The sequence below is a fragment of the Osmerus eperlanus genome, chromosome 16, assembly GCF_963692335.1.
Source record: "Osmerus eperlanus chromosome 16, fOsmEpe2.1, whole genome shotgun sequence".
NCBI classification, from domain to species: domain Eukaryota; kingdom Metazoa; phylum Chordata; class Actinopteri; order Osmeriformes; family Osmeridae; genus Osmerus; species Osmerus eperlanus.
This window is the reverse complement of record NC_085033.1, coordinates 9,468,716-9,481,257: the sequence shown is the minus strand read 5'-3', so window position 1 is coordinate 9,481,257 and position 12,542 is coordinate 9,468,716. Positions and strand designations below refer to the sequence as shown.

The window sequence follows — 12,542 nt, the reverse complement described above, 5'->3', positions numbered from 1 at the left end:
CAACTGCATTGTAGCAGGTTATTGATGCAGTACCCAATTTATAGACTAGGCCTAATGTGCATTCTAGAAAAGAATGCACGTTACTGCTTGTGTGGTACTTAAACTGTCCTACTCGGAGATCAACATATTGCATTGATATATTGCTTATTGTAAACAAAGGAAACCAATTGACCAGGTGTTTAATAGGCGCTAGACAGTCACTCAATTGCCTGATGAGTGATCCAAAATTTAACAAGGCCGTCCGCCTGGCCACCTGGTGTCATCGCCAGCCAAAATGTATGATGGTAAGAGAACTGTTACGAAACACGTTAAAGCTTTTTAATGAGGAGAGACATCTGGGAAAACAGAGAAAAGAGAGTTGCATGTATGATAGACTGGGAAGAGAACGTGGGGCATCCAAACCAAAGCAAATAGGAAACAAAGGCGACACTTGTCAGTCGGCCCGGGGTTTAGCTGGCTGGGGGACGCGGGAGATGCTGTTTCAGTGATGCGCTGCTGTCGCCAACATCTATTTCTCAGAGTGCATATCCGTAGTCAGGTCAGCCAGACATTTGGAAATATGCAAATATACTGTACACGTAGACAACAACTAAATAAAACAAACTACAAGGAAATGTATTCTTCGCACAATTAGTGTTCAGTGTTATGGCTGAGGAGTTGGTACCTTTTTCTACCGGTCGAGGTGTGAAATAACGCCCAGGGTGCGGTAGCATACTTAAACAAGAATAGCCTAACAAATATACCTATTCTATTCTCACATTTAAATACCGTGGTTGCAAAACCCAGCAACTTTTAATTGCTCAGAAATATGTTTACTATACGCCTACCTTTGAGGGTGCTCCGTCCTTTTTATTGTCGGGTAAATTCGTGTGGACGGACCTGCATGTGGCATCTTCGTCAGAAACACGACTCAGATTATAATCCTCTCTGACACCAGGGGTTTGGCTTTGTTGTGGAGAATGCCCACATCACCGGCGTCTTCGACTGTTCTCTTGTCCTCTCTGCAGCGTTAGGACAGCTACTCCCAGACCTTATGTCGGGAGACCATCGCCGGTCAGACGGCCTCAGATACTGCTGGTTGATGTCATTGATACTCCCTGTCTTCCTCCTCAATGCCCTCTCTCCCTCCCCCCTCTATCTCGCTTCCTCTCTCTACCTCCCTCACACACACCGATATTCTCCCCTCCTCCCCTCCATGACGTGATGTAGTCAAGATCTCCTATGGCAACCGTATCCTCATCACCCAAAATTGTATCATCAGATAGCGCTGGACCGCTGACACGGAGCTAGGTCAAGCTGAGGTAGGCATTCTAGATCTCAGATTTGATTCACAATGTCACTGCGAAGTTAGACACAGGAATATTTCCTACTTTAACTCACAGTAATTGTATTGCAACCCTCTGAATAACAAACATTTCTAAACACAATAAAAGTCATTGGAAATGATTCACATTGTAAGAAATTACTGAACTGGAATTGTAATGTGTATTACAAAGCATTTAGTAAGAAACGTTACTCAACCTCCTCTGTCGACCCCATACACGCAAAGCACAGGCATTGTCAGCAGAACAGAGGTTCCTGTTCCCTGTGCGAGATACACTGCTCATATGCATATTCAAACAGCACACACACAAACACAAGCACAGCCCTGAACGCTGACGACTTAACCCTCGTGCTGCCTTCGGGTCACATGACCCAAAGGTTCATAACGAACCATCGTTGTGTTTACCCAATTTTACCCAATACAAAAACAAATACAAATAATTTTCTTTTAACCATTCCAATGTGGGGGGTCTGAGACAGCCCGACAGTTAAAAGAAAATGCTTCACTTTGTTTTTGTATGAGGTAAATTTGTCGCAATACGACGGTGGGTCACAATGACTGATGGGTCAGAATGACCCGAAGATAACACAAGGGTTAAACACACACACATATATGCCCTCTCTCACTTTTAGACGGGCCCTCCACACAATTATGATGATGAATTTGGCTACTAGACAACACATATCAGGTCCTTAGGTGTACAGACAACACTACAGTTAGGGAAGAGGTGTAAGTGTCGTCTTCAAACTGGTTGTTTCCCTTTCTCTTATAAAGGCAGCCTGACAGTTCAACAAAGGATAATGAGACAGCCAGTTCAAAGCGTGCGGCTGGATTTCCTTTGTTACTATTGCCACCTAGTGGACTGTTTAGGAAGTAGCATACTCCTGACAACAAAGTACCGTAGATCAAAAAAAAAAAAAAAACACACACAAAAAAAATATAACATGAAAGTGAGAGTTTTGGTGGTGTGATGATGGTATCAAGAATATGCCAACCAAAAGGTTTCCAGGATATCCGGCTTGATTACAAATGCTCTTCACTGTGATTCCTGTTTGCATCAACGGTGACTAACTAGCCCTGTCCCTCAGTGATATGCCTGACCATATATTCTTACAGTGTCTGGCAGGCAGGACAGAGGGCGAAAGCCCCTCAAAATAGCAGGGGAAGTGGCCCTGTCTCCACCACTGCCCAGCAGTGACGTTAATTGCACGCTATTTTTACTTTAAGAGCACAGGATGCTGAAAGATCAAGTTTCTGTTATGCTTTTTTTTTCCACCTCACGTTTGAGAGAGAGAAAGTGAGACCACACTCGACAAATATAGAGGCGTAGGCTACCAGTTTGAGAGCTACAGAGTGGCTACTTGTAATGCAGGTATGCCATTTCCTAACTATTATAACGATGTCCTACAAACGCATTTACCCTTTGAGGTCTTATGGAAATAAATAACAATCCTAAAAACATTGAAGTTGTATTTTATTTGTATTTTTTACCGGAAAAAGGTGGTGAGGCTCTGCATTAACCAGGTGAGGCCCGTAGCCTTGCAAAACAGGCCTGAGAGGCAGGTGATTGGATCGGGTGTTCTGCCATCACACCTATTTCAATCCATCTAAATATAAGGATCTCCGTAATACGAGTGTGAAGACTATGAGTCAGGCCCAGCTGTCTAGTTCCTTTCCATAACCATCCCACCACTCCACGAGCACTGGCTTAGGATCAGGTGCACCCACATCATACTTGGCCATGACAACTGAGGAGTTTAAAGAGATCTGACCCTAGACCAGGGGTGAAGGGTCATTGGTACTAACCAGCCCTTCTCAGGAGTGCAGGAGAGATGTGCACATGCTCTGAAGGGAAAGGACAGGGAGGCCAGATAGGAACTATGTTCCCAAAGCTCAACCTTGCCACGTTCACATCAGCTCAATTACAGACCTGCAAAGAGAGAGAGAAAGAGGGAGGGAGAGAGGGGGGGAGAACAGATGCATATGGAGCAGGGAACAGAGAATGACACCAATTACTACAAGCTGGGCACAAACTCACAGAGAGAACAGTTGCCGTGATACTGAATTTTATTCAAGTATCTCCAACACAGTTTTTTGTTCTGAAGTTATCATCAGTTAAATTAATCAACCAGTTGAGAGAGATAGGCTCGTCTGTGAGAGTCCATAAGCCTGGATGTAAAGCCGTGTTTTAGGATTCAGAGCATTTCAAAGTGCATTCAATCTGATGGGGTTTTACAGAGGAACAGACAAACAAGAAAAAAGTAAACAAATTTATGATAAAACAGGATTAAATTTAACTGAGAGATCAATAAAAAACAAAATAAGACTACGATGCAGGTGCAGTTGGAGACCACATGCATCTGAGATTATTAATAATAAATTATAATCATCTCATTTGATATCAAACACACTGCATAGATTCCAATGTTTCTGTGTGGACCAAGGAGAGGATTGCCTGAGACTATACAGATTAAGCCTGACCTGTCACTTTAGAGTAGGATTAGCCTACTCTTTATGGCCTAAAAACTCCTCATAGTTCTGGAGCTAATTGCTGCCCACCCCTGGGACTACTCCAGGGGTGGACCAAGATGTAACGCAAACACACTCATTCTACAAGACCTAGGACATGTACGCAAGGCTAGGCTAAAATAGACCACACTAAAGTAGTACCGTTATGACAGTCAGTCCCATGCGCAAGTTAAGTAGGTTTTCACCTTCTCCCTTTCTAAAAGGAGAAAAGGAAAAGCTGATATTTGGCACACTGTGTTAACCCTCTCCTTTACATGTGTAAGGTAGGGGAGGGAGGTTAAATAATGCAAGGTTGATGGTAAAAAAAAAAATCTAGGCTACAGAATACCAGGCAGCCAAGCATAGCTTCATTGGTTCAAAGGAGGCTTACTGATAAACCTGCAACGCAAGACTTTGTAACTAACAAGCTATCCTACTCACTCTTCATCCCTCATGCAGTTGACCAGATCACCATGTCTTTTTTTTCACTCCCACAAAAACAATTAGCCCCACCCAACCACTCAGACACGGCCACACTGATGACAGTCTCTCTTCTTACCAGGGGAAAAGAGGAAGAATGGAAACGATACACAAAACCCAAAGCAAGTCCAATGTTTTACCCACCAGAAAACAGCAAACAGAAATCAAGCACTTCAATAGTGTCCATGTGTTTCAAGGTACCTGACCACATTTGGGCCTCCAGACCCCACCAGACAGCCCCCCCCAGCCCTGTGTCAGTGTGTGTGCAGTCGCCAGCTGGTTTATTACGGTGTTTTGGTCAAAGACAGTCTGCTTTTGGAAGGATGGAGCGGGGGGGGGGGGGGGGGCAGGGGGAGTAAATAAAGAGATGTGGGGTAGGCCCGGGGGACAGTCCCAGGGTGTCTGGTTAAGGGACATAAGGAAGGGTGGGAGGGGGGTGGGGGGGTCAGTGAAGCTCGATGAACGCTTCCATCTCCTCCGAGATGAGGCCCTTGTAGGGCAGTCTGTGCCTCTCGATGGCCCGCGCCGCCAGGCACTGCAGGCTGACGTAGTTGAGCGGGTAGAGGGCCGTGTGCCCGCTGCTCTGCTCGTCCAGCAGCTCGTACGCCGTCTTCCGCTGCGCATTGGTGGCGTCGAAGTGGGCCCCCCCCCGCACCAGGAGGGCCATGATCTCCGGGCAGCCGTTGCCGGCGGCCGTGTGCAGCGGCGTGTTGTTCTCGCAGTCGCGCGAGTCCACGTCGGCGCCGCACTCCAGCAGCAGCGAGGCCACGGCCAGCGAGGGGAAGCGGCCCACGGGGTAGCGGCCCACGGACGTGGTGTCCTTGTCCACCGCCATGTGGAGGGGCGTGAAGCCGCTGCGGCCGCGGGGGTTGAGCTTGAGGAGGCGGTAGACGGTCTGCTTCTTCTGGTGCTCCTGCTCGGGCGAGCACTCCAGCTTCTCCAGCAGGAACACCAGGTGGAGGATGATGGACAGGGCCTTGGTGAACTGGGGGGCCTCGGGGGGGTTGTCTCTCTGGGCCACGGCGCGCTCCACCTCCCTCACGCTCTTCCCCAGGACGCCCATCAGGTCGTGGAAGGTGACCCGCGTGGCCAGGGTGCCCTTGGCCCGGTCCTGCAGGACGAAGGAGAAGAGCTCGGCGAAGGACAGGAAGCTGGAGGCAGTCATGGGGCTGAGGGGGTCCAAGTTGCTTTGCTGCATGTCCAGGGCGTACTTCCACAAGCTGATGCAGCGCTCAAAGTTGCCAGAGTCGGCGTAGACGGCCCCTCTGTAGCGTATGTAGTAGGAGGTGTCCGGGTGAGAGGGGCCCAGGATGCGCTCGCGGACCAGCAGCGCCTGCATCCGCATCTCGTCTGGGTCTGTGATCAGAGCCTCCAGCTCCTCTGCCGTGCTCACCTCCTGCGCACAGTCGTAAGCCGGCACCGGGGGGCCCGGAGGAGGCTTGGCCAGCAGTCCAGCCTTGTCCCCGGGCTGTCGCAACTCCATAGCCCTCCTCCAGTATCTCATGGCCCCCAGGAGATCACGTTTCTTATCCACAAAGGTTGCCCCGAGGAGCTCGAGTGCATCGATGCGTTCTTCTCTGGAGGAGCGAGGCTGGTGGGCGAGGTACTCCACTATATTGGTGTGGCCTGTCACGCTGGCGGCCAGGAGGGGGGTCATCCCATAGCCGTCCCTCTCCATGCGGGCATTGCATTTCAGCAACATTTTCATGATATCCAGGCTACCAGACTCTGCACAGTCGTGGAGAGCAGTATTGCCTTTCACACTTTTTCGGTTAACGTCAGCGCCTCTCTCCAGGAGGAACTTGGCAATTTCTTTGTGGCCCTTGTAGCAGGAGATCATTAGGCAGGTGTGACCATGGCGGTTAGCTACCTCCATGTCAGCTCGATTCTCCACCAGGTAACGAACAATCTCTAGGTGGCCGTCAAAGCAAGCAGCCCGAAGGGGAGTTGAGTTGGTCAGCGTAGTGTTGTTCACAGAAGCACCGTGTTTGAGTAGCGTCCGGACCACAGGGAGGTGACCGGCCGCAGAAGCCGCCCACAATGGCGGGGCCCCTTCAATCGTCTCGCCGTCAAAATTGACCGAACCTCCGAGTTCCACATTAGCTTTACAATGTTCAAGGAGGTAATCAACTACCTCTAAATGTCCATAACGAGAAGCGATTAAGAGGGGGGTGCCTCCCTGTGTTTTCTCCTCGGCAAGAGCCTCTAACTCTTCGGGACTTTTGTTGCTCAGCAACTTCTGGATAAGTTTCAGCTTACCATCTCTGGCCGCGTTGAAAACCGCAGTCGTTATATCCATTTTACCGTCTTTCGACGCTTGCCATCTACCCCCTAGCTATGTTTTTAGAACTGCGAGGAAGGAGCTGCCTCTTTAAAACCCGCAAAGACAGCTTGTCCGTGGCTCGTTTTCTCCCTGGCATTTTCCTGCCATTTTGAGGTTGCCGTCAAGATGGGGTTTGTGTTGTTTGACAGGTCTATGTTTACAATTTACTATTGGGAGTTTGGGTAGTGTAGTTTCTGAGACCATTTTGTACAATGAATCGAAACCAATGTCCTCCAATCAGCACTGTATTTCCCGTCAGACATTGCGGAGGGATGACGTATCTATCAGACGCAAATATGTGGAATGTGTAGTTTTTAAGAAAATGTGTCCCCTTCAACGTAAACCTAATTAAACTACAATTCCCAGGAACAGCGTAGACACATAACACGAATGGGGATCAGCTGGTAAAATGTATGGGGATGACTTAAATTAAATTTACGAAAGGATGTATCTATCTAACTACCGTTAATGTATTAATATGTAATCAATTAAGCATGTATTGGAGATTTGGGGTGCATGTGTGCGTCTAAGTTTCTGACAGAAAGAAAACGAGACCACACGTAACTGGGAAATCTCGCATTTGACACCGATACTGTCTTTCTTACCCTTTATCAATAGGGGGCAGTACAGGCTACGGTGAGTAAAAAGAAAATTCAATTTCAAAGACGCATTTATCTAAAGCGATTTACAGCACAGGGGGACATGAAACCTACTGGTCTGGAGTCAAAAGCTCTAACCACTGAGCTATACCTTCATTCGTGGATGGAAGCAGAATTTCAAAGTACTTGCGAATTATTTTTGTAAGCATCTTTGAGTAGCGAGATCATTTAGTGGGAGACAGTGCGTGTATTTGTGCAGTGTATCAAGGCCATTGAAAATGCCCAACAATGTAGTTTTTCCAAAATCCTAGCCTCACTGGTCAGCAGAAATGCACATCAGAAATTTAGCAGCTCTAACCAACAATATCAATCTCAATGAAGGCTTTCTCTGCTCCAACAAAGGCTTTTTCCCCACAGAGAGCAAGAGAATGAGTGACACTGAGATAGTAATTTGTGTGAGTTCAAGCCAAGCCTTGTCTGTCCTGTGTAATCTTTCTTTCAGAGAGGTGTAATGATAGTCAGCTCATTCAGCTTTCAGCTTTTAATACCCCCTACTTGTCTCATTCCCAGAGGAGGCAGACAGGCTTGAAAAGAGAGTGAGGCTCCACAATTTTAATGGTACTTTGAAAACAAAGAGACAATACAGTCTCTACAGACCAGGGAATTACACTTCCTGTGCAGTTACCTCAAAATAATTGTTATATGGGCGATGACTTCCAGACGTGTGAATATGCGAATGGTCTCACCCTGTCAAAACTTTAGCAGACCTTTAGGTTTTAAAGGCACATCACTAAAAGCTGTGAGCAAACTTTACAGCTCAGATAAATTGCTATGGAGGATAAAAAGAAAATATATGAATGTTGACAACTTCACTGTACCCATTAGCTTGGAAAGAAACGGTTTTGTTCCAGATTTTTAATTGACCATTTGGCAGGTTGTAAACAAGTCACAAACATCAATCATCTAGATGTAACATATGATTCATAGAAAACAAAGCCACACATACGGTATCACTTTGGCACCTCCCAAAGAATCAATCACACTCCACAAACACTGCTTGTGCATGCAAAAGTACATCTTGTAAAAGCACATAGTCATTACAAAACCTGACTGTAAACAGAGTTTCACAGCTCATTATCACTGATATGGAACTCAGCTACATCACAATATTCACCAAGAGCTGGATAGGCTTATATCTGCAGGCCACACAAGGCTGTGTGTGTGAGAGAGAGACAGAGAGACAGAGAGAGAGAGGGAGAGAGAGAGAGAGAGAGAGGGAGAGAGAGACAGAGAGGGAGAGAGAGACAGAGAGAGTGAGAGAGCCCAGCCCAGCCCAGACTCAAACTAGTTGGAAAATACTTCATGGTATATTTAGAGTTTGCAAAAACAACCTTAACCCTTGTGTTATCTTCGGATAACACAAGGGTTATCCAAAGAGAGAGAGAGAGAGAGAGAGAGAGAGAGAGAGAGAGAGAGAGAGAGAGAGAGAGAGAGAGAGAGAGAGAGAGAGAGAGAGAGAGAGAGAGAGAGAGAGAGAGAGAGAGAGAGAGAGAGAGAGAGAGAGAGAGAAAGAAAGAGCGCATAGTATTGTACTGCTGTGAAGTCAGATTTGGATGAAATTCCATAAAGCCCACTATCGAGAGAAATAACATTAATCAGTAATATGTGCAACTGAACATTTCTCATCAGCTTGTTTTTGTTTGAATAATGACTTGGGTGAGGATATCCTGTGAACGTTCACCTGAGGTCAGCGTGTATACTGTACTGTTAGTGTGAGCCATAGCTTCGTCCCATGTCATTCACCTGTCCTGTCTCTGTCAATATCTAGTGATGAGAAGAGGAGTCGAACAGTGTGTGTTGGCGTGCATGCATGCAAGTGTGCATGTGCATGTGTATGGGTGTGTGAAGGTATACGCATGGGAAGCGAGGCGGAGGTCTAGCAGCCCGAGAGCAGCTCGCTGAGAATCACCTCTCGCTCTCCCAGCAGCACGTTCCTCTTCAGGCTGGTGCCCTTGTTCACCACCTTCATCTTCATGGCCAGGCTCTTGACCTGGGCCTGAGGCACGGCGTCGAAGAAGAAGTCCTCGTTGAACACCGGGTTCCTGCTGTTCTTGATGATGGTGCTCCTCTGCTTCTGCAGCTTGCCAGGGTTCAGGTACAGCGACACGCAGCAGTTGATGCTCTTCACATCCGTCTGGCGGTCGTACAGGTCCTCGGCCGCCAGCACGCGCACCCTCAGCCGGGACGCGTCGGCGTCGTAATGCGTGCTGAGACGCAGGGTTCCGCCCTTGTGGAGGTTGACAGTGTGCTCCCGCTGCTGGAGGTCGGAGGACGCCCCCCCGGGGCCGCCGGCCCCGCCCTTGCGGCCCTTGCGGAAGGCGGGGGAGGGCGGGCAGCGCAGGCGCCGGCGTTGCAGGTTGGGGCTGTTGTCCGCTGAGCTGCACTCATCCGTGGAGAGGGAGCTGTGCCGTGCCAGGGTGCGCTTGGCACGAGACACCTGGCAGAGAAAAGGACGGCAGGGAGAAAATATGCTTAGAAACGTTCTTGATTTGACATGCAGAGAGTGGGAGAGAGCGATTGGCACACAGGTGTTCAAGAGCCCCTACCTTAGCCTGAGTCTCCTGGGTGATGGAGCGTAGTAGTGAGGCAGAGCGGGAGAGGAGAGGGGAGGTGAAGGGGGAGGACTCAGCCGAGGAGCAGGTGTCACTCTCCCCCCCGCTGAAGTAACGGTACGGGTTGGTGTCTGCAGGGGCCAGGTGGTTCCCCCCCTGGGTGCTTCTCTGGACGTTGGGGGAGGTGAGGGGGCTGTTGGGGTCGCTGTGGAAGAGGGATTCCTTGCGGCGGGTGTGGGGAGACTCCACCAGGGTGGAGAAGCCGTAGGACGTCTGGGCCTTGGGGACGTAGGGCAAAGACATCGCTGTCTGGGACTGAGGGTCCGCGTTGGTGTTGGGGTCACCTCCTTCTCCCGGGCCTGTCGCGGGGTCGTCGGCACTCTCAATCTGGATGATGTGGCGGTTGGCAGACTTTAGGAGGCTGCGCGTGTCCCCTGTCAGGCGAGAGAGCAGGCGGGGGCTGCAAGGGTTCTTGCTGCTCCGGCCGGGCGTCTGGCTGCAGATGGCGTGGTCCGAAGCAGAGGAGCGCAGGGAGGAGCGAGGCTGGGGCTCTGGAGTGAGAGACTCAGCCTCGGGGGGGCAGCAGATCAGTTTGGGGGGAATGAAGAAGTCAGGGATCTTGTCTGGGGTGAGGATGTTGCTGTAGACCGAGAGTGGGGTTGTCTGGTTCTGTCTGCTGTTCCCGCTTGAGGAAGATCGAGATCCATTGCCATCTATCGAGCCGCGGAGCTTCTCTAGGAGCCACATGCCTCCACAGGAAACTCACAAAGCTGCACACATACACACATGCACATGCACAAGGGATTACAGCAGGGAGACGTTATTGATTTGTTCCATGTAAAACATGGAAGATGTACGACTGAAATCTAATTACATTTAATTGTAGGATATAAATCTATTTTCACCTGTCAGGGGTTTTGGACCAGTTTAGCTCGATCGATAATAGAATATGAAGCTATATGTTGGCCCATTGACTTCAGACGCAACAGCGGCCCTCTCTTCTTAAATGTCACGGCACGGGCGTCCTTCCTCTCTAAGGACTGAGCCTTCTTATTGAAGTATACAAATGATTCCTCAAAATTGTACATCAACAAAAACAGCGTCTCATCATAGGTTCAAATAAGCATAAAGTGCCAGCAGCCTGTTGCTTCAGTGCCTGCATATCCGAACGAAGAAAAAGACGGTTTCGGTCTGCAAGGCAGTTGGAATTTCCTTTCTTGTTATGGTAAACATCAATGCTCATGAACATGCCAAACACTTGTAAAAACTAATGAGACAACTAGACCACAACTGAGAGTTGTCTCATTCCACTTGAAATAGTAAAGGCTATAGCACGCAACCGTGTCATTGTTAGGCAAACAGAAACTAAATTAAAATTGGAAATCCAACATATACAGTACTGCATTGGATATATGTATAATTTAACAAACAAATGTCGATTATGGCAGCTATTTGCCGCAACCTAACAGCAAATTGTGGAGGTTGTATACAAAAATCGACTTTTACGCTCTTAAGGCTAAATGCAGTTTTGTCATATTATTAAAGAAATAGTTTATAATAAAAAATAAAAACAACTTAAAAACATGATTCCATAACAAGAATCATGAAAGGAATCGACGTAACTTACCACACAACGGAGCACCTGTTGAACTGCGAACTGTCGGAACTCACCGTTCAGCTGAAGTGTTGACTTGTACGCCCCCAAATAAGACCGAGAACACTCGTTCACATGCACTCATCTCCGTCTCCAAGCTCTCCGTGCGTAAAACACTCCACGGGGGTATTTCCCATCATAGAAGCCCCGTTTAGGTTAGCCTTGAGAACAAATATTGTCTGACTGATCACTCCCATTTAATAAAGGGAGCTTTATATGAGGTACTGTTGAATATAAACCAACGGGAAGGTCCCAAATGTCTCAATGCGCCAAAACAGTTTTGTAATTTCATCAGTTTGACCTTAATTGTTTATCGTTAAATTCATACACTATACGCTATTTGATTGAATTCAAGAAAATTGGCCAAATGCTATTTGTGTTTACATGCTCAGGAAAAATCATTTCACAGAAGGATGTATCATTTCACCATCCCTTGGGATTTAGAAGTGAAACAAAACCAAATATCAAAGAACAATAAATGTCTTTGAATCTTATTGGAATAAAACGGAATTTTATACTTTGCCCAGAGCCATTCCCAAGTAATTTTGGGGGTCCTTCTTCAGTCAGATTTCAGGACATTAGTGCACAATGGAGTAGATGGACTGGTCATCAATGCTTCTCTATCGGGTTACAGTATATTGCTAGGCCATCTGGAAAAAGTAGGGGAGACCTATATAGGAGAGTGTAACCTAAAAATGCATTAGAGTGTCTCTTACTGAAGCAACAACACACCCACACAGGCCTCAGTAAACCAATGAGAAGACAGTGATAAACAGCCTGCCGGCCAGAATGGTCCTGCTGAGAAGATGGGTGAGGTTTGACCGAAGCAGCAATCTTAACGGTGGTTTGCAGGGTGCTATTAACGGCCAGTAGTAATTTTCTAGTAATGTTGCTTAACATTTTTTGTTTTTACTTTTCTGGGACTATAGTAGACTATATGACTATATATGACTATATAGACATACTACATACTATACATGACTATAGTCATCAATTCTGACTACTAGTTCCATCCCAGTTCCATCCCAACCTGGCCAGAACT

At 47.7% G+C, this 12,542-nt stretch overlaps 2 protein-coding genes and 1 pseudogene across 2 annotated transcripts; all 3 read right to left on the bottom strand.

Moving 5' to 3' along the window:
• LOC134035963 (receptor-type tyrosine-protein phosphatase S-like) overlaps positions 1-1,126 on the bottom strand; it is a 47,461-nt pseudogene extending 46,335 nt beyond the window's left edge.
• Positions 1,127-3,373: 2,247 nt separating this feature from the next.
• Positions 3,374-6,791, bottom strand: fem1a (fem-1 homolog a). The gene has a single exon (XM_062481420.1). The coding sequence runs from the start codon at positions 6,609-6,611 to the stop codon at positions 4,758-4,760; it is 1,854 nt and encodes a 617-aa protein (XP_062337404.1). The 5' UTR covers positions 6,612-6,791; the 3' UTR covers positions 3,374-4,757.
• A 1,922-nt stretch (positions 6,792-8,713) lies between these two features.
• LOC134036562 (C2 calcium-dependent domain-containing protein 4C-like) lies at positions 8,714-11,543 on the bottom strand. Its single transcript, XM_062481559.1, has 4 exons — positions 11,474-11,543; positions 10,752-10,895; positions 9,841-10,616; positions 8,714-9,731 (listed from the first exon to the last, which is right to left on the bottom strand). Exons 3-4 carry the CDS (start codon positions 10,591-10,593, stop codon positions 9,171-9,173), a joined length of 1,314 nt encoding a protein of 437 aa, XP_062337543.1. The 5' UTR covers positions 10,594-10,616; positions 10,752-10,895; positions 11,474-11,543; the 3' UTR covers positions 8,714-9,170.
• Positions 11,544-12,542: the final 999 nt, after the last annotated feature.